This window comes from Hemiscyllium ocellatum, chromosome 25 (assembly GCF_020745735.1).
Source record: "Hemiscyllium ocellatum isolate sHemOce1 chromosome 25, sHemOce1.pat.X.cur, whole genome shotgun sequence".
Lineage (NCBI taxonomy): Eukaryota > Metazoa > Chordata > Chondrichthyes > Orectolobiformes > Hemiscylliidae > Hemiscyllium > Hemiscyllium ocellatum.
In genome coordinates, this window is record NC_083425.1 from 52454972 (window position 1) to 52477142 (window position 22171).

The 22171-nt window shown below is 42.2% G+C and overlaps 1 protein-coding gene across 7 annotated transcripts in view; it reads right to left on the reverse strand.

The window, feature by feature from the left end:
* Positions 1-22171, reverse strand: part of tmem94 (transmembrane protein 94) — a 135310-nt gene that overhangs the window by 29294 nt on the left and 83845 nt on the right. For all 7 annotated transcript variants that reach the window (XM_060844332.1, XM_060844331.1, XM_060844335.1 and 4 more), the window contains 11 exons: positions 21848-22051; positions 20885-21200; positions 18757-18930; positions 16392-16494; positions 15204-15421; positions 12884-13065; positions 10099-10237; positions 8990-9105; positions 7909-8008; positions 6478-6586; positions 3234-3423 (listed from right to left, as the gene is read on the reverse strand). In XM_060844332.1, coding sequence (XP_060700315.1) covers positions 3234-3423; positions 6478-6586; positions 7909-8008; positions 8990-9105; positions 10099-10237; positions 12884-13065; positions 15204-15421; positions 16392-16494; positions 18757-18930; positions 20885-21200; positions 21848-22051 — 1851 coding nt within the window. The remainder of the gene's footprint in view (positions 1-3233; positions 3424-6477; positions 6587-7908; positions 8009-8989; positions 9106-10098; positions 10238-12883; positions 13066-15203; positions 15422-16391; positions 16495-18756; positions 18931-20884; positions 21201-21847; positions 22052-22171) is intronic.

Below are 22171 nucleotides of genomic sequence, written 5' to 3' on the forward strand. Positions count from 1 at the left end.
TCATCTGTGGGTTACACGTAAAAACATGTAAAAAGACACTTCACAGAGGTCTTAGCATTTTTGCTGCATGAAAAGACCAGTGATTGCATTGGTTTAATAAAGTCTTCATTTGGTGCTAGTTTGTAGGGAGGTCTCTGCAGAGCTTAGTGATCTGGTTTTGGGTACAACACTGCTATGTTGTAGCTATGATTTGAGATGTAAGTGGGTCTATATTTCCCTTGAGTATTTATATCATGAAACCTCGTCCACTGGGTGAAGGTGTAGGGAAATCATGCACCCTTCTAGCAACCTATTTTCCATCTGTGAATTCTACTGGGAAGTTAGGAAGTGTGCCTCTGCAATTTCCCAATACCTTAGGAACAAGCAGGAAATTTACCACAACAATCTTGAAAATATCAAGGTCCAACCTCCAGTTAGATTATTCCCACCAAGCAGTCTCCTTACAATATTGAGCAGTGTGCCGATTTCATTTATCTTACTTATTTAGTCAGTCATCCCTACTAATGTGCTCTTCCAAACCAAGGGGATCTGGTTCATAACACAAAAGGAAAAAAACAATATTTAGTGCTTTGGCAATATCAGGTAACTCTGGGGTTGGTCAGCTTAGTTGGCTGGATGGCTGGTTTACAACACAAAGACCTCAGCAGCGCAGGTTCATTTCCTGCACTGAATGAAGTCTTGCCTTCTCAATCACGCCCCTCATCTCAGCCGTAGTAACCCTCGGGTTAAACTCATCCACAATTGTCTCTATCTAATAAAAGGGCAGCCCTAAAGTATGGTAAGACTATGGAAATTTTACCTTTCTTTTGTTAAGAAACTTTGAGTGATAATCAACTGTCTGATTTTCCCAAAAACAGTATCACAATATTATTGATAGTTTTCATATTAGGTCATAACTATGTGGTATGCAATACATCAAAAGCCATTCCAGGCAAAACCAACTAAAGTTCAGGTTCCATGCCACTCATACAATGGGTTCACTCTTACTCAGATTGAAGTGCGCGGTGAATCTGAAATATTCACACTCCAGCCTTCCACCTGTTTGTGCAGGACACAGCCTTTTCCAAAAAGCCATCAGCACACTGATCTCTTCAATAATGTTGATTACAGTTCAAAGATTAAATCCTGTCAATTATATGGAACATCTTTATCATAATCTTAAGGGCTATACTACACAGCAAAACAAGACCAGACTTTGGAGAAGCCCAATTATACATCAATTCCATTGTTGAAGGAAAGGCCCTGCATGGTGGTTGCTAATTTAGGTTCTGCCACAAGATACTGATTCAAGTCTTTCTTTTAATTGATTACAGCCGTGAGGGAGTGATATTATCAGAGACTGCTGCCCACCTTTCAGACAAGACATTAAATTGTGTCTGGTATGCCTTCTCAGACCAATGAGAGTGTAGTGTTCTGAACAGCAGTACAGAAATTCACCTCAGTACTTTGAGTAAGATGTGCATCTCAAATAACGTGGTCACAAATTGGCCTGACGTTTCTAAAATGGGGCATGCTGAATGATTCAACTTTAGCTGATGCACCAAAGTGCACAAAGGCTGCAATGTTGGAAGCAAAATTGTGTCTGGATTGCTGCTTAATTCCTTAAAACAGTGGGATGAGATGGCTGCATCCATTAGCCACAAAATATTTAAAAGGATAGACAAAGTAGATATAGGTAAGAAGTCTCCCTTTGTTGGGAAGTCCAGAACCAAGGGAAGCAATTTAACAATAAGGGAATGTCACGTAGTCTGAGATAGAGAGATTTGTGTTTTTTAATAACTCAGAAGGTTGTGACTCTCTGGAACTCCCTGTCCAGAAAGGGCTGTGTAAGCTCAGTGGAGTACATCTGTAGTAGAGGTTGATAATGTTTTGCACATTAATGGCAAAGGGCTTATAGGAAAACATCGATAAAAGGCATTACAGTATGCAACCAGCCATCATCATACTAAGTGGCAGAGCAGCTTCAGGACTAAGAGTTGGGCTATTGTTTTTACTTATCCTAGTTTTTTCACATAGATTTCCAGAGTTCTTCCCCAGGTATGGAGCTGCTGTAGAGCAAAGGTGAACAGTGCAGCTCAAAATCAGTCAGTTGGAGACTGAAAGTACTTTAGCACCATGAGGACCCCAACAATATTCACTTCTCCTAATTCACCACCTGGAATCCTTGGGTTCTGCCCACAAAACGGTCAAATAGCCAGTCTAGTACAGACATGCACAGTAAAACAGGACAGGTATTCTTTGGAACTTGCGAGGATGTGATCAGCTTTGCCAGGGATAGGGGTGAACCATGTCAGGGAGTGAGAGGGACTGCAGTGTGTCAGATTTGCACATCATCAGGGAGAGAGGCTATGCAGTGCTGAAGTTAACAGGTCCATTTAAAAACAGTGCAAGCCAATGAACTGAAGACAGATCATAAGGAATGTCTTTGATTTGTGACGTAAAGGGTGGCGTTTGCACTGGAATCATGCTTGCTACTTGTCTGCTCAACTCGGCTGGACACTGGTTTTAAACTGAAGCTAAGATCGGCAGGTGCAAAAGCTCTAGTGGTGATCAATGTCAGTGTCAGGCATGTCCTCACTGCACATAACTGGAAGACTGGTACCGTCATCTCATCAATCCCTGGTGTATCATTATAATAATCTAAAATGTAATCACCGTTTTAATTTAGTTACTGATTAACCAACTTGTAGTTCTAACGTGCTACCACAAGAAATAGTCAAAGTGAGCAGTTTGCATGGTTTTAAGTGAAAGCTTGATAAGTACGAGAGAGAGAAGTGAACGGTTGATTATATCAATAGGGCTTGACCTTGTAGAGTCAAAGGTGCATGAACACCAGTACAGATTTTTTTGAGCTGAATTCTTTGTTGTAAACAACCCAAGTCCATTTGGTTCACACAAGACCGAATTAGAGTTCTGGCTCTATTCTTATTTTTCTGGTGTATGCAGTTTATGTAAGTATTTTGTCATTTTAGATACATCTCAAACACCTGAGGCAACAGCACTGCTGGTATGACCTGGCATCAGATACCAAACACTTTCCATGCTGAGAGTATACATTTATGTATTTTACAAATGAAACTGAAACATTTTTGAATAGGATTTACTTATCTTCAAGCATTTAGGCAGTCCAGTCTGCATCTTGTCTGCATACATTGAGGTGGTGAGCAGACTAGTCAGACAGGATTATCTTGTGATGTGCACTCACATACAAACATCCATGCTAGTGTACATACCTGTTCAATGAGCTTGATGATGCTGATACTCTCCTCCTGGTGAAAGGAAATGGAACAGGGCAGGCTATTCAAGAGGCCAGCTAATTGCAGAGGTGTAAACTCATCAGAATCAAATGAAACATTGGCACTGGTGGCATAGCCAAAGGTCTCCCAGGAACATCGAGATGGGTAAAGTGGATCCAGTGCAACGCTATAAATAAAAACTGTAGTTAATGAGTCACAAGCTGAAGATTAATTATTGTACGTTACAAAGTGACTGCTAAATTTATTCATGTGGTATCTGCAAAATGGGACATCAACACTGCTATTTCTAGTGAAAGAGAGTGCAAACCACTTGTCAAAGGACAGTAGCCCCTCCTTGGTTTTGTCCCGCGTAGCATCCTGAAGTGCACAATACTGTAAAGACAGTACTTTAACATACATGGGGAATTTTCTAATCAGTCCTTTACATATCATTCAGCCCATTTGATCATTTTTCCATGATTGGCATTTTTATGATTTTTTGCTTTCTCAATATTTCTAACTCTATTAAAATGTTTGTTATTCAGTGGCTGATGTAGGGAATTCAAAACAACTTTATTAGATGTGACAATACTTTTAAGACTTGGAAAGTTTGGCACGTAATGATGTGCAATCAACAGTTTACAGATCCCAAGCAGAAAGTATATCATTTAAAGAAGTCACTGGCTCTTGTGATAGTGGTAATGTCCCCCTCTTGGATTCAGAAGGCCCAGAACCATGCCTCACATGTTTTTGGGGGTAGGGTTGGGGGGAGGTGGTGAAGTGTCATAACATAGGCTGATTAAAAATCTCTCTAAAGGAATGTTGGACGGAGGTGTGCTTCCTCTTGTTATACAATAGGCCTTATTTCTTGATTGTCTCTCGTTCTCTCGCTCCCTACTCTCTCATCACCTTTTTCCTCTCCTCTTCCCCCTTTGCTACCCTTCTCCCCTGTTTTCCATTTTGCCTCTGCTCCACCCATCCCCCCCATATTTTGTCACATAACACTGGCTTCAGCCTTGGTCATTCACAGCGTCTAATCTCCCTATAACTCTCTATGCACTCTCATTATCACCTCTTTATTGCTACCTTTGCTTCTGGTGCCATGACTCCCCTTCTCCCAGCCTAGTATAAATACCTCCCTATTTCTCCCTTTTTTTAAGCTTTGACAAAGGGTCAGTTATACGCGAAACGTCAGCTCTTTTCTCTCCTTACAGATGCTGCCAGATCTGCTGAGATTTTCCAGCATTTTCTCTTTTGGTTTCAGATTCCAGCATCCGCAGTAATTTGCTTTTATCCAATAGGTCTGTTCCCTTTCTTTTGGTGCATCACCTTCATTCACACAAAATTGCCCAAGTGCTTGTCTTATACACATCAGAAAGCAAAGTCACAAAACTTAAGTCAGCATGTAGCAGACTTGCCTTTGTTTCAATCAACAAAATGGATGTGCCTGGAACGAGCAGATTCCTGATCCTTTGCAGACACTGAATGGTTGCTTGTTAACTGAATTACAACTGCACTCTTCCCAATGGGCTGTGGGGGTACCAACACCTCAAGAATTACAGCAATTCAAGGCAACAGCTGAGCAGCAGCTTCTCCGAAGCAACTGGAGAGGGGCAATAATCCAGCGGGCATCATCACTATGCCACTACCTCCCCTGTGTCTAAGTTTTCTAACCTCTTCTAAATGGACTCTTGACACTACGCAGCCAATTTTTCCATCTCTAAATTTGGGGTTCTGACTTGCATTACAACCAGGGATGACGGAGATTGGCTAATAAACTGAGGACTGAAAGTTTGGATTTTGTCTTAGCCCAGCAGCTCAATACAGTCTTCATCATCACTAGCCACTGGGGAAAGAACTGAGGGAATGAACCTGTCAGCCTCCTGGATAAAACCATATTCCTGCTAATCTTGCTTTTTATTGGTCCTGGAGCAGCTGGTCAAGTAACGTCTCTTCTTTACAAGACCAAGCTTTGCTACTGAGAACGGATTGTGAAATTACTCTGAATGAAGTTCATTGCGCTTGTTTCCTTCCCCCAATCAAGTGCTTCACTGAAAACAAAAATTGCTGGAGATCACAGCAGGTCAGGCAGCATCCATGGAGAGAAACCAAGCCAACAGCTCGAATCTAGATGACTCTTCATCAGAGCTGAAGTGAAATATGGAGGGGGCAGCAGTTATGCAACAGTGGGAGGGGCAAGGTTGGAGTGCTGGGACGGAGGGGGTGGGTGAAAGGATGTTGATGGTCACGATTAAGCAATTGTAGTATGAACTATTAATATTCTTTCTCCCTCAGCACTCCAGCGCACCCACACTACTGCATAATTACTGCCCCCTCTACATTTCGCTTTGATGGGTAATCTAGACTTTAAATTAGATTAAAAAGTGAGGTCTGCAGATGCTGGAGATCAGAGCTGAAAATGTGTTGCTGGTTAAAGCACAGCAGGTTAGGCAACATCCAAGGAACAGGAAATTCGACGTTTCAGGCCAGAGCTGATGAAGGGCTCTGGCCCGAAACGTCGAATTTCCTGTACCTTGGATGCTGCCTAACCTGCTGTGCTTTAACCAGTATTAAATTAGATTCCCTACAGTGTGGAAACAGGCCCTTCGGCCCAACAAATCCACACCGACCCTCTGAAGAGTAACCCACCCAGTCCCACTTCCCTCTGACTAATGCACCTATCATTATGGGCAATTTAGCATGGCAAATTCACAACTTGCACATCTTTGGACTGTGGGAGGAAACTGGAGCACCCGGGAGGAAACTCATGCAAACACGGGGAGAATGTGCTAACTCCACACAGACAGACACCCAAAGCTGGAATCAAACTGGGACCCTGGTGCTGTGAGGCAGCAGTGCTAACCACTGAGCCACTGTGCCGCCCCATAGCTTGGGTTTACTTCATGGATGCTGCCTGATCCTCTGTGATCCTGAACATTTTTTGTTGTCAGTACAGATCCCAGCATCTGCAGTAATTTGCTCCAGCAAGTGCTTGACTGTTTGCTCTCTAGGTAGCTCCAATGGAGAAAAAAATATTTTGTTGCGCACATAACATCCACATGTTTTCTCCTTAAATGTGCTTAATGCTGTGCTGCTTCTTAAATTCTGGACCATATAATGCTGAGAGATTCCTATCTGTATCCAGGTCGGGACAAGCCAGCCAAGTCTCTGACATTTAATCCCCACAGCACTGAATGTTTTGCAAATAAACTGTTCCAAAAGCAGAGAACAGCTTCCTTACCCAATGTCACTCTGCAGAAAAAGGCAGTTATTCCTGAAGTTGGCAGAGCTGCCCAGGCAGCAGATCACCTCCCCGTACTCTTGCATGATCTTCATCATTTCACACATTGCTGCAAAGGAAGATGCATTTGCAAATTAAGAGAGAACACGCTATCAAGAGAATTATGTAAAACTAAATACTCTCTTGCCTCATTACGAACAAAATTATTTGCTCTCTCTTTCTTACTCCAGCACATTCTTGCCCAGGGCTTTCAACCCATGGAACCATTCAGCTGGCCCCAATCCTTCCTTTCCCAATCAACTACAATCTGTTAAAAGTTTGGGTATTCTAACGACTTGGTTTCTGATTTCTCACTCTGTACAAGCTTGTTGGGAGTCCTGTGTTGGTGGCTTTGGCCCTTCATCAGGTTATCAAGAAACGTATGAGTAAATTCCCAGGGTGATAATTATGAGACCAGGTGCCTTTTGTGTAACATCATAGGGGAGGGACACCCTGTATGTAACACCAGCTCTGGTCTAGGCCTCTGAGCAGGTGAAACTAAACATTGTATAGCTTTGTGCCTTACAAATTCAGAAAAGGCAAACTGTTTAATTCAGGAAATTGCTGACATTTCTGGAATTGAGGACTGACTGGATGAGCAGCCTGGGGACACAGTTACCAAAGTCAATGGTTGAATCTATAAATCTAGTTTGAAACACTGGAATTGCTTGCCCCCACGTAACTGCCAAATCAAAACTTGCTGGATTCCTGTGACTTGACTGCTCGGTCCAAATGAGGTTTTGAGAGCCAGCATCAGGTAGCACAGGAAAAACCCATTTGGCCCATTGTTTGCACTGGCTCTTCTGAAAGGAACATTACAGCCATGTTCTCTCTCCTCAGAGCCTTGGCTTTTTGTTCTGATGTGTGTTCACTCCCCTTTCAAAAGTTACTATTGGATCCACTTTCGCCAACCTGTCAGGAAGTGCAGAATGGAATATTTTGCCAATTAAATCTTCAATTTTGGTCTTCCAGCTACTGACCTGAAGTACAATTTTAGTGTTACATGTCAATGTGTTTTTTAAATTTTAAAAAAAGGGATGTGGATGCCCATTGGCAAGGCTAGTGTTTGTTGCTGATCCCTAATTGCATTTGAAATGAATGGATTGGTCATTTCAGTCAACCATATTACTGTGGCTCTGGAGTCACATGTAGGCTCAATGAGGACAGCAGATTTCCTTCCACAATGGACTCTGGTGAGTTATATTTGTAATCGATAACTGTTTCATGATATTGGCTTTAACTCCAGATTTTTATCCAAGCTGCCTTGATGGGATTTGAACCCATGCCTGCGAAGTATTAGCCTGAGCTTCTGGATTTCCAGTCCAATTACATCACTATTACACCCCTGTCACCCTGCGGCTAAATGCCTGCACGTATGTGATGCTCACTTACTGTCTTGAGTGCAGTCTGTGAACAAAGGGACCAGTAAAGGCACATTATCAATGTTCTGGAGATGAGGCCGCACCTGATGGATCCCTCGCGGCAGTTTAGCCTAAGGAAAAGAAAGGTAGAGTCTCTTATCATACTGCACTTTTTTAAAAAAACATAGGCGGCCTGGGGCTATACTACAGATACCCAAAACATAGTTCTTACAAACAGAGACTATTCAGCTTTGGAATTTCTCAGCTAGTGGACCAAATGGTGCAATCAAGGTGGTAAAAACAATGACTGCAGATGCTGGAAACCAGATTCTGGATTAGTGGTACTGGAAGAGCACAGCAGTTCAGGCAGCATCCAATGAGCAGCCTTTGGGCTTTTAGCCCGAAACGTCGATTTCGCTGCTCCTTGGATGCTGCCTGAACTGCTGTGCTCTTCCAGCACCACTGATCCAGAAAATGGTGCTATGGTAGAGGGCAGGGTGGGACAGATCTTTAGTGAAAGAGCAAGTGAATACATTTCCCAAACATCCACAATATCATGAGATCTCCAGCAGCGTCAGGAGAGGGCTCAGAGCAAGTTGCCCTGGCGATCAAGAATATGGATTATTAGGAAAAACAAAGAAACAGCTTAACAAGAAAACAAAAACAAAACCTTTAGATTATTTTTTTTTAAACTGGCCCTTTACAATTTACCTCTTTGATCAGGCCAGTGGCCACTTGTCCTAAAACCTTAATATGGTTCACCTTGGGATGTTTTTACTAAATTACAGTAGTATATAAACGAACAGTTATTGTTCAATCTGTTGTGCAAATTGCTTCAAAGCGGTTTCTCCATATTCAACCTCAATTATTTGAGTCTATGAGAGATTGCAAACTCTCGTCAATGAGATGGATGTTAGGTTACAACAGTTACAGTTTTTAACATACTTGCAAAGCCTCTGCTTTTGCTGCTACCCATTACATCTATGAAGCTATATGGACCTAAAGTTTCAGTTTGAATCAGAAATCGTAATTTACAAAAAAGAATTGGCCATAAATTTCATGGCTACTTTAGTGACAACGTGAATAGTTCCATCACTAAACCTGCACCTTACCCTGTTATGATCTTCCAGAAAGCTGGGCACATCACTGTCCGTTGGTTGGAAGCTAATGAGATCAGAGTGTCTTTCTTCTTCCATTAATAAAGCTCCCTCTGCATCGTCCTTTGAATCTACATATTTTAAAAAGTATACTGAAGAGAGTCAGAGAGGTGTACAACACGGAAACAATCCAACTCGTCCATGCCAACTAGCTATCCTAAATTAATCTAGTCCCATTTGCCAGCACTTGGCCCATATCCCTCCAAACCCTTCCTATTCTTATCCCCATCCAGATGCCTTTTAAATGCTATAATCGTACTAGCCTCTGCCACTTCCTCTAGCAACTCATTCCATACACACATCCTCTGAGAAAAGTTGTCCCTCAGGTCCCTTTTAAATTTTTCCCCTCACCCTAAATCTATACTCTCTAGTTTTGGACACCCCCACCCCAGGGAAAAGACCTTGTCTATTTATCTTATCCATGTCCCTCAAAAAGAATCAGTGCAGTTGAATCGACTGCACTAAAGTAAAGAAACACGCGAGCTAACAGCCCCCACTATATTAAATTTATTTTTCATTCTTGTATAGGATAGCTGAATTCAAAATTGTTCCTGAATGGAGGAAAACTGAGAGCCATTTACATTATTACAGACCTCAGAATCACATGTAGATTAGACCAGGTATGGACAGCAGATTTCTGTCCCTGAAGTTCATTAATGAACTAAACAGATTCAACAACAACTGAGGATTGGCTAGGGTTAGGGCGAGGATTGATTCACAATACTTTCTTGGTCATCATTACGAGCTTTCAATTCTAGACTTTTTACAGACCCAGTTCTACCTTTTTTCATTACATCTGGTAAAAATAGTTAGTTGAATGTGGTTGATAGACAAGTTAAGATAAAACAATTCTTAAACTTAAATGGCCATACACGCTTTTATGAAATTGCAAGCATTTGCCTTGACTCTACTGCAACTATATCAGCGCTGATATATTGAACGGAGGGTTGAATATTAATCAAAGATCATTTTAAAGAATTGATCTGACACCAGCCTTCCACTGAAACACCGATATTTAGTGCTGAGCAATAATAACACACAGAAAAAGGTATCACATCCCCTACCCTGAGGAAGGTCGTCACGCAGAGAGCCTGTGTGGCTTGGGCTGGACTGTGGGATCTCTGAACCAGGACCTCCGCTGTATGGTAGCAGAGAAATATGGCAGTTCCACCCGGTTTCTAAGCCCATCTTCTCGGCAAACACCTGGGCCAAAGGAATAGATTATTAACAGGAACGTGAGGAACTCCAGTTGTATTATTTAACTTTCAGATGGTTTGGGGTGAGATAGGAAGAGAGGACACCTTAAGATTTGGCTACAAGATACTTCTAAAGATAACAGAGGATTTCTTCTCCCATCCTCCGACTGGCAAGACAACCAATATAATTCAAGAGATTGCCACAGTAAATATAAAACTCTAATACTATCTTTAATAAAGAAGGAAGGAAGATGAACGTGTATAGTGTTTTCCCAATCCCTTGCAGTATCCCACACCACGTTACACATCATTTTGATCCTACCCTGTCACTCGCGGTCAACTACAATTTTAAAGCAACAGTCTAATTTCAATATATAAACTCATAATGCAGATGAGCTACTTATGATGGCGCTGGTAGAAAGGTAAATGTTTGGACAAAGTGCCAGGACAGCTTGCAACATTCTCCAAATATTGCCATGGAGTCTTCCTTTTGAGCCAGGAAACAGGACCTCCATTTAACATCTTATCTGAACAATTCTACCATCAATGTACTTCCTCAGTATTATACTGAAGAATCACCTTAGATTATTTGCTGAGTTCTGTAACAACTGAACTACTAATACAAGTCGAGAGTGTGGTGCTGGAAAAGCACAGCTGTTCAGGCAGCATCTGAGGAGCAGGAGAATCAACGTTTCGGGTATAAACCCTTCATCAGGAATGAGGCTTGTGGGTTGGAGCTGATAGATAAATGGGAGGGTGGTGGGGTTAGGGGGAGGTAGTTGGGAAAGCGATAGGTGGATGAAGGTGAGGGAGAAGGTGATAGGTCAGAGGGGGCAGTGATGGATGGGCCCGGAGGGCGGTGCTGAGTTGGAGACTTGGGAACTGGGATAATGTGGGGATAGGGGAAATGAGGAACCTGTTGAAATCCACATTTATCTTGTGTGGTGGTAGGGTCCCGAGGCGGAATATGAGGCTTTCCTCCTCCAGGTGTTGGATGGTTACGGTTTAGCAGAAGAGGCAGCCCAGGACCTGCATGTCCTTGACGGAGTGGGAGGGGGATTTGAAGTGTTCAGCCACGGGGTGGTGGGGTTGGTGGGTGCAGGCGTCTCAGAGATGTTCTCTGAAACGATCCACAAGAAAGCGTCCTGTCTCCCAACGTAGAGGAAACTACACCGAGTGCAAAGGATTCAGTAGATGACATTAGTAGAGGTACAGGTAAATTTCTGATGGATGTGGAAGGATCGCTTGGGGCTTTGGCTGGAGAGGAGGGGAGTGGTGTGGGCGCAGGTTTTGCAATTCCTGTGGTGGCAGGAAAAGGTGCCAGGAGTGGGGTGCGGGCTGATGGGGGGTGTGGACCTGACGAGGGAGTCACTGCGGGAATGGTCTTTTCGGAACGCTGATAGGGGTGGGGAGTGAAATATATCTTTGGTGGTGGGATCCATTTGGAGGTGGTGGAAGTGGCGGAGGATGATGCATTGTAGTTTGAAGTTTGGTCTCAGGAAGTGATGGATCCCAGCTTATTTCACACCTGTCTGATCATATTTTCTAAGAACATCCAGAAGAATGAAGCCAGACCACTGGATCATTCATAAGCCTGGCCTGGGTTACAACTGAATACCAATTATATCCTCAAGTTTTCAGTGTTACCTGGAGCTTTAAACACACACCCAGTTCAGATGCTCTCTGCAACAGCTCAGGATATTTCAATTTTGTCATGTCTCACTGCACTTAATTTAGCAGACACAAGTCATACAACTAATATTCCAACATATAGTTCTGGAAAATATATTTCAGCTGCCTATGCATTACCCCATTAATGGCATGCGCTATGGGAAAACCTCAATTAACTCCCAGCCTCTATTATTATTATTATACTACACAGTATAGTAAGCCCAGCACTGTACCTAGGTCTGGGAAGTCTTGGTGTCAATATTGGTTGAGTCCACATACGTCTCAATCCTGAGGTGCATGAAATGAGTATGCGTTATTACAACATGAAAAATAGAAACAGGAATGCAGTATTTAGTGCCTTGAGCCTGCTGTGTCAGTCAAAAGGATTGCGTATGGCCTTAATTCCTTTCCTGTCTGCTTCTTGAAACCCTCAAATCTCTAGTGAATCAAAAATCTGTTGCAGCCTTGAACGTATTCAATGATGCAGACTCCACTGTTCTCTGGGGAAGAAAATTCCAAGCACTAACAACTCTCAATGAAGAAATTCTACATTTCATGTAAATGAAGACCCCTTATTGTGAATCTGTGCACCTCCAATACCCAGTGCCAGGTTTCCTCATCCTTGCAGTACCTGCCCTGTCAAGTCCCATCAGAACCTTATATGTTTCAATAAGATCACCCCTCATTTTCCAAAACTCCAATGAGTGTAGACCCAAGCTGCCTAACCTTTCCTCACAAGACAAATCTTTTATCACAGGCATCAGCCGAGCAAATACTAACTAAACTATCGCCATATTGTAAACTGAGGAGAGCTGATACTGATGCATGCCCATTTGTTTCCTGCAAGTGTGCAAATATTTTGCTGTAACGTACGCAAGAACCACCATTAATAAAACCACCGTTGGTTTGATTTCACCAAAATACACTCAAATGCAGGCACCATGGTTTTTTTGGTTAAAAGGACAGAAACTTCAGACGGTACCTTGCTTTTTAATTCATCTTCCAGGGAGAAGTAGACGAACCTGATGCATGCATTGACAAGCCCATCGATTAGCCGGACTATGTCAGACCGAGCCTGATACTGGGAGGAGACCATTCCGATGAAGATCTGTCCACTCAAAGCCTGGATGCAGTCTTCCTTCTCCATCACTTCCACTATCCCTTCTGAAACAATCCAACAGTTTTGTCAAGTGAAAATTAAGGTTTACACAAACACGTGAATAATTTACCATCACATATCAACTTGAATGCAACAAAATATCCATATATCCTTTAAGGTTGTGTGTGTGTGTGTGTGTGTGTGTGAGAGAGAAAGTGGGTAAGAGGTGGAGACAAGAAACATACTAAGTAATGTATTGCCTGAAAACAATGGAAGAACAAAGATGTGCAGGTCAGGTGGATTGGCCATGCGAATTTGTCCATAATTGTTAGATGCATTAGTTAGAGGGAAAATGGGTTACTCTTCAGAGGGTCGGTGTGGACTTGATGGGCTGAAGGGCCCGTTTCCACACTGTAGGGAATCTAATCAAAAAACATGATTCAAAAGTAACTTTCAAAAAGGAACCTAATGAATTGGCAGGGTTATGCACCCAGTTAAGCAGCTTTTTAAAAGACATACAATGGGCCAAACGGTGCCCTTTTGTGTTGACTGATACCATAGTGTGCTTCCCAACATTAGGCCATGAGTGCCAGGCTGCAACTGGAAACTGAAAATGACATCTCCAACAAATGGTAGCTTAATGCAGTGCTCCACAGTGCCTTGTGCAGTAAGCTCTTAAAAAACATCTTGTCAGGGTGTGGTGCACTACAATGACAGCTGCATCAGAAAGGCAAGCTAATTACCATCTCCAACAGTGTCGACTTGCCTTCCTTGAATTGGGCTGGCCACATGAATAACACTGATAAGTGAGCAAGCCTAGGCCGGATATTCTGCAGAGTGACTCACCCCCTGACTCCACCAGGTCTTTCCACCATCTCCAAGGCACAAGTCAGGTGTTTGATGGGACATTCGCCACTTGCTGGGACGACTGCAGCTCCGGCAACAAAGTTTGACAATAGTCCAATACAAAAGTGGTCCATTTGATTGGCACCCAACCAACCATCTCTCTCCAGCACCAGCACACTGTGATGTGTGCAGGCCAAGGCTTCATTGATGCATCTTCCACATCATCAGCCTTTACCATATAGAAGAATAGGAGCAACAGGCACATGGGAACACCACAAAGTTCCCAATGAAGTCAAACTTCACCTGACTTGGCATTTTATTATTACTCCTTCAGTCAAAATCCTGGAACTTCTTTCCACATTGTACTGTGGGCATGCCTATATCTCAGACTGGAGCAATTCAGCATTCCTTCCATTGACTCTGTCTACACTTCCCACTGCCTTGGGATAGCATCCGGCATAATCAAAGTCGCCTTCCACCCCGGTTATACTCTCTTCCACCCTCTTCCGTCAGACAGAAGACACAAAAGTTTGAAAACATGTACCAACAGATTTAAGAACAGCTTCTTCCCCAGTGTTATCTGCCTTCAGAACAGATCACATATATTAAGAGTTGATCTTTTTCTGCAGCTGTAATACAATATTCTGCATTCTGTTCATTTATCCTGACGTACTTACGTAAGGTACGGTTTATCTGGTTAGCGCGCAAAACAATACCTTTTGCTGTATCTCAGCACGTGACAATAAATCAAATCAAATCCAAGCAGACACACCCTGGCACATTCTCAAAGCCAACTAGAGATAGGCAACAAATACTGGCCTCAACAGCAATGCACACACTTCATGAACTAATAAACTAATAGAGCATGACTAGATTTCTATATTTTGGGCATCGTTTAAAAAAGTCAGTTTTAAGCCATTTATTTCGGATAATTTGGTATCCATAGTGAAATAATATGAATTGAAAAGTGCACACTTCAGAGCAATGAAATACACAATGGATTCTCTATTAATGTGTCTGCAAATTCTGATCCATGTTGCTTTATTGAAATGACGAGTGGCCGGATATTCTGGGCATCAACGCAGACTGCCCTTCAGCTTGGCTGTATTTGGTGAAGGTCTGAATTGGTTGGCATGTGAAAAGAGAAAGGCATTCCATACAAAACAATTGCACCATCACGTGCATTGCACCAATAAAGAACGGAGTCCTGTACAAATCATACTGCAGGATTGAGCAGTCAGTGGAATTGTATCCACGTAGAAGTCAGGAAAGTAGGTAAAAGGAGGGCAAGCACACACCACACCAGAAGAAAAACGCAAACAGCACAACTGAATAATTTCTTGAAAATGACAAGTACCATCAGAGCTCCAGCTGTTCCGCCTGCTGCCATGTTTAATGGGTGTGGTTCCTGGTAAATCATAGGAAGTGAAGATGGCATTTTGACCTGGCACCTGGACCAATTCAATGCATTTGCCATTCAGTTCCGAGGACAGGGTGCAATGCATTGGTTTATAGGCGAAAGCTGAGCAATAGCCGGACAGACAGGCACGTTGGTAAAAATCAAGCACTTTTTTCCTAAAACACCAACAAAATGAGATCAGTAAACATAGACATTTGAATGACTGACAAAATGTATACTTATGCTGCAAAGTACTGTGGTCTTAATAAATCACTGCTCAACAGCTTTTGCTTCCAGAAAGTTCAACTAGTTAGTCAACAACTATTTAAAATTCAACATAGAGTAGAGTTTTCACTCCAAATGAGAGTAAAAAATGAGGTCTGCAGATGCTGGAGATCACAGCTGCAAATGTGTTGCTGGTCAAAGCACAGCAGGTTAGGCAGCATCTCAGGAATAGAGAATTCGATGTTTCGAGCATAAGCCCTTCATCAGGATGCCTGGTTTCAATAAACTTAGCTAGCAGCACTGAAAATCTAAACTTCACTAAGTTTCTAATGCATTTACACAATTTCTTTTTCTATGCAAAATATTTCAAAGCCCTTGCAAACTAATTGCAGTAAAAGGGACACTGGTACAATAAAAGAGTATGCAGCTCCACAGTCCACTGTCATATCTGTCTGCTTCCAGTGATTCACTGCTTTGCAGAATGCTGATACGGTCTGAGGATGTGAAACTTACTACATAAAGACAAATTACAATACAGTTCCCCACGTTCCATAAGAATGAATTACTTGGGTGTATTTTCTGACACTTAGTGCAGTTTTCTCTGATTGGGAAGCGAGCCAGATTAATTGGGTTCCAAACAAGCTCCATAACTCTGCTATGAACCCACCTCCTTTTTTCTCCTGTTTCCTTGTAACGTATGAAAGGCAGGTTTGGGGACACAATAAGTTTATGGGATTTTTAAAAAAAATGTATCGAGAGGGGAAGGTTAGTAGGAGTGTATCGGAAAAGGATGAACTTTTTTGGATTTTTCACTGTTCCTAAAATTCCCACCTAACTGATGGTTTGCATCAGGTTAAATCCATGTATATTAGGGACAGATTGCATTTTAAGCAGTACACAAAGTAATTAGAAAGAACAAACCTGTCAGAGCCGGAGAGTGGATAAATATCTGTTCCATCCCAAAAATCTGTGCAGGCCTCCAAGATAAGGTCAGCTGTGCCATGAGACAGCATCTGGACGCTATCTGTGAATGCAAATAAGAACGTAAGAAACATTGGGCAAAACTCTTCCAAATCTTCCATTACATTTTCCTTTTTAATATCAAAAAAAGAAAAATTGTTGTACAAGAGCATTCAGCGTTGAATGTCACATTGCATCGATAAGATTGTTCGATATTCCAGTAGTTAGTGTCTTTCATATTGTGGTCAATCCAATTCAATCAAAATCAAATCTGATAGAATTAAGCTGATATCCTGATAGTGCACTTTGATATCCAGAATATTTCTTAAAAACTTTGGCGCCATGTGCACCCAATGAACACTACACAAATCCAATGGATATCAATAGGACATAAGCCACGTCTCCTCGAATCACAATGGAGCTAATCAGTTTTATGCCGTTCCCTTGGCATAATGGATTCCGTGTAATCAGTGACGGATGTATCAAATGAGAAGCCTAACACATGATCCGATATTCGCTCAGGAAGCCCTTTGACACTACAGGAACAGAGAAAACACAATACTTCTCAATCATTTGAATCAATCCGCAAGCTAATTTGGCTGCTACCTTAACCATTATATGTTGAATCAATCTCATGGAAGATGGAATGGAAGTGGATAGGTTTTAATACAGTGACACACTAAACCTTCTGCTGAGTAGATGTTTCTTTGATCTCTTAAGTATATGATTGTTTGTAGTTCATTATTTAAACCATTAATTCACCCTCCCTTTTTGGACAATACTTGTAATATAAATTTAAAAAAATTTTAAAAATGGGAAATAATTCATGAGAGAACGGATATACAGCCATTACTGTGTTTTCAGAGACAAAAAAATCTGCAGATGCTGTAATCCAAATTAAATAAGCAGGAGACTGGAGAAACACAGCAGGCCACGCAACATCAGGAAGTAGAGGAATCAACGTTTCAGGTATAAGCTCTCTTCTGGAAGAATTACCTTGCTTTTAACATTCATGAGTTTTAAGTTGAGACATCAATTTTCTCTTCACAGGTTCAACCATTCTGGGTTTTAATGGAGAGTTGAAGATGATTTATTTTGAGTTAAGTCACACATTGAAATTTCACTTGATTTGGTTTCAGAAGTGGATACAACAGTTGTACAACCCTTTTCCAATTTGGCAAGATGCATGACTCAGTAACAGCATGACCAACAGAAGCTAACAAATACGTGTGCACAGTACCAAACTGCATGATGTCTCAGTGGTTAGTACTGCTGTGTCACAGTGCCAAGGACCAGGGTTAAATTCCAGCCTCTGATGACTATCTGCTTACACATCCTCCCCGTGTCTTCATGGGTTTACTCCAGGTGCTCCAGTTTCCTTCCATCATCCAAAGAGGTGCAGGTTAGGTGGATCAGCAATGCTACATTGTCTAAAGTATCCAGGGATGTGCAGGCTGGGTACGTTAGCCATGAAAATGTAGGGTTACAGGGATAGGGTGGGTAGGGCTGGGGGGAATCCTAGATGGGATGCCCTTCAGATGGTCAGTGTGGACTTGATGGACCGAATAGTCTGCTTGCACACTGTAAGGATTCTATGATCCTAGACAACTTTCGAAGAACCTCAAAGAATGACCTTAAATAACACTTGTTGCGATTTTTCACAGAACATTGTAAACCATAGTTTGGTGGTGTCATGCCCATCTCAGCCAGCAGGTCCAGTGCAATATTAAGGAATCCTGCAGTGTCAGACATACTATGCTCCTAGTGGGATGTCATACCAAAGATCTCTCAAATAGACTTAAAACATTTCATAGCATTAACACAAAGGAAATGCAGGGCAGTTTTCCCATGTTTGATGATTAGATTAGATTAGATTCCCTACAGTGTGAAAACAGGCCCTTCGGTCTAACAAGTCCACACCGACCCTCCGAAGCGTAACCCACCCAGACCAATGCACCTAACGCTATGGGCAATTTAGCATAGCCAATTCACCTGACCTGGACTATGGGAGGAAACCGGAGCACCCGGAGGGAAACCCACACAGACACGGGAGAACGTGCAAACTCCACACAGACAGTCGCCAGAGGCTGGAATCGAACCTGGGACCCTGCTGTTATGTGACAGCAATGCTGACCACTGAGCCACCGTGCCACACCAATGTTCTTGGTCAATATCATCACCCAACCGATAACAAAACATTGTACAGCGATCATAAATGTTTATGGAAGCGAGGTGTGAGCAAATCACTTCACAGCCTTTGAATACTCATGTGAGTTCAAATTTACTCGTGCTTTCAAAAGTAAAATGCATCCAAAATAATACTCACTGGTCAATGTATCTCTCACAAAAAGGCTCATCATGTGACTGAGAGGTGGTCGTCTCTTGGTTACATACAACAGTCTCTGTGGCACTGGTTCCTTCACCGTTTCTGCTGTCGGAAGTTGGTACATGGTCAGATGATTCTCTTGCTTGAACAGTTCTTTGGCTCCAGGGGTAAAGCCTACAAAGTAAAATACATCAATTTTAAACAGCAATATTGCTTACTTCATGTTTCTTCTCAGAATGGTGGAACTCATCCCCTTCCCTCTTGGTTATTTTTTTCAGGTCTCTAAATGTTCCTACACGGTGAGATTGTGATCTCCTTTCTTAATTTTAAGAATAAGTAAGTAAAATCAATTCCTTCAGTTTCTACATTTCACTGACTATAGAACATTAGTAAGTAAGAGAAAAATTAGTAAGTACCTCAATATTCTCACTCGACGTACTCTGTCAGAGGTCTGAAGTAATGACTTGGAGATGCGAGCTCAAATTCTACCAAAGCAGGTGGGAATTAATCCAGTTAATTAAATGTGAAATGTAATATTAGAATTGGCAATGGTATGGGTTGATTAGCTCAGTGGTTAATGTGTCGTTCAGAATTATATCAACAGCACAAGTTCAATTCCTGTTACAAAAGTTGTGATCAGCCTCTTCGCATTGCTCCCCGAAGAGTAGGAGCAAACCAGCACTGACAAAAGACTGCCGAGGATGAAGCATAATAAGAAAATAAGCCAACATTCTGCCTTGGCAGAAAATATAGTAGGCAACAATGGGTCTTTGTCGCACTGACAGGATGTGATGAGTGGACTACTGTGCAGGGGCCTCAACTTTTCACAATTTTCACCAATGACCTAGATGAGGGGAGTAAAGGCATATTAACGAAATTCACAGGTGACAGCAAAATAGGTAGGAAAATATAATGTGAAGACACAGAAGTTAAGTTAATGGGAGAAAAAAGAAAGTCTGGCAAATGAAATATGTTCACTTTGACTAGAATCTAAAAATTATCACATAAATAGAGAATGATTGCAGACTTCCAAGGTGCAGAGGGATTTAGATATTCTGGTGCACAATTCACAAAAAGTTGGTAATTAGATATAGCATGAAATTAAGGCAGCTAATGGGATGTTATATTTTACCAGGAGAGTAACTGAATATAAAACTAAGGATGGCACGGTGGCTCAGTGGTTAGCACTGCTGCCTCACAGCACCAGGGTCCCAGGTTTGATTCCAGCGTTGGGTAACTGTCTGTGTGGAGTTTGCACAATTTCCCCATATCTGTGTGGGTTTTCTCCGAGTGCTCCGGTTTCCTCTCTCAGTCCAAAGATGTGCAGATCAGGGGTACTGGCCATGCTAAATTGCCCACAGTATTAGGTGCATTAGTCAGAGGGAAACGGGTCTGGGTAGGTTACTCTTCAGAGGGTCAGTGTGGACTGGTTGGGCTGAAGGGCCTGTTTCCACACTGTAGGGAATCTGATCATGAAATGCTTCAGTTACTCAGGGAACTGATGAGATCACATCTCAGATATTGTGTGCAGCTTTGGGTTTGTTTAAGGAAGAGTGTAAATGCAGTGGAAGTTCAGAGGTTTACTAGACGGATATCTGGAATGAGCAGGTTGTCTTACGATGAAAACGACAGGCTGGGCTGGTTTCCACTGGAGTTTAGAAAAGTGAAGTACATAAGGTCTTGACAAGGTCAATATGGACAGGACGTTTCCTAACAGAAGTGAGGAGAAATTTTTTTTCTAAGAAAATCTTCCCTCAAAAGGCAGTGGATGCTGGGTCATTGGATATTTTTGACAGAGAAGTAGATAGATTCTTGTTAGACAGATAAGTCAAAGTTATTGGGGATAGATGGAAAAATGGAAATCAAACACAAACAGATGGTCTTACTGAATGGCGGTGTAGGCTTGACGGAATGAATGGCCTACCTGTGCTCCTATTTTTTGTGTTCATATTTCACATTTCCTTCACAACATCCAACAACAAAAAATACCCAAGCAAAATCTGGCACCTAACAGGACAACCAAGATCCAAAAACTCATACCGTATTCATGGTTTGCCTCAGATGTTACATATCTTTAAATTATCAAATTAGCACACATTGAATTGGAAAGACTGGAATAGCCACGTACCTATGAGTCTGGCTAATTCACAGAGCCCCCAAGGAATGTGAATGGGCATGGCTGCACCTGATGTTTCCTGCAGGGCGATATTGGACAGGTGGTCAGAGAAGCGGCACATCTGCTCAGTGACGGTGGAGTAGCACAAGTTGAGGAGGATATTGAGGCCCAGTGGTTTCAGTGAGGAGATGTGAAATTGCCAATTTGAGTCATCAAACTGAATACTAGCCGGATTCTGCTGGTCTTGTGATAGGCTCAACATTTCTAAATGATAATCACAGATGTAATCTTCCGCTTCCAGGCCCAGGTCTTCACCAATACCACTCACCTGTAAATAGTGCAGAATCAGAATCAAACTCATTAAGGCCTTTCAACACATGCTTGTGGAGTGTTATGTTTCCTCAATGATTCGTCAACCCATAAGACCATTGAAAATAACAACTGGAGTAGAGCATTCATTCCCTCAAGTCAGCTCCACCATTCAACAAGATCATGGCTGATCTGACACTCCTCATATCCACGTTCCTGCCCTTACAATATTGTAAAGCCTAGTGTTGACTGCTTGGGGTACCAGTAGGAACAAATTTGATATAAACAGGAAGATAGTAATCCATAAACTAAAACTTGCCTCTGGCCAGGGACTTTAAAGAAATGTTGCCCACTATTCAACTTGCCCTAAAAAGAACTCCAAACAAATACACAGTTAGCCCGAAATACCAAGCTTATTATATAACTGAGCTTCCTTCAATGCAAGGAAAAAGATGAGCTTAATCATAAACTCAATTTTCTTACTAGCACATTATCAGCATTCACAATAATCATAAAAATTGAAATGGACTGCACTAACTGCACTTGGGGTCAACTCACTGCTCATCACCATACTGCCATCGCCAAAACACATCCAGCACCTATTTTCCAACGAATCCATTTCCACAAGCCAACATGCCTTACACAGACACCAGTTGCAGTTGTTACCTGCGTTGTATCATCCTCTCCTCCTTCCGTGTCTTTGCTGAAGCTGACATTGGAACCTGACAGGTGCTTGCACCGTCGATTCTCACTGCGCTTCCTTGATCGTGGAGTGCTTTCAGTCTTCTCATCTTTGTCCTGTCCCATCTCATTAGTGACGTGTACAAACTCCAGACCAGTGGTGGGCAACAGAGCGTCAGCCTCCTTGGGCTAGGCATTAATCAAATACATGGGTCAGAAAGTCAATGTTGCTTAAAAACATTATCAGAGGATCATACAGCAGTGCACATTATTTAATCAATAAGCTCCCCTGTGGTGAAGAGCACTGAT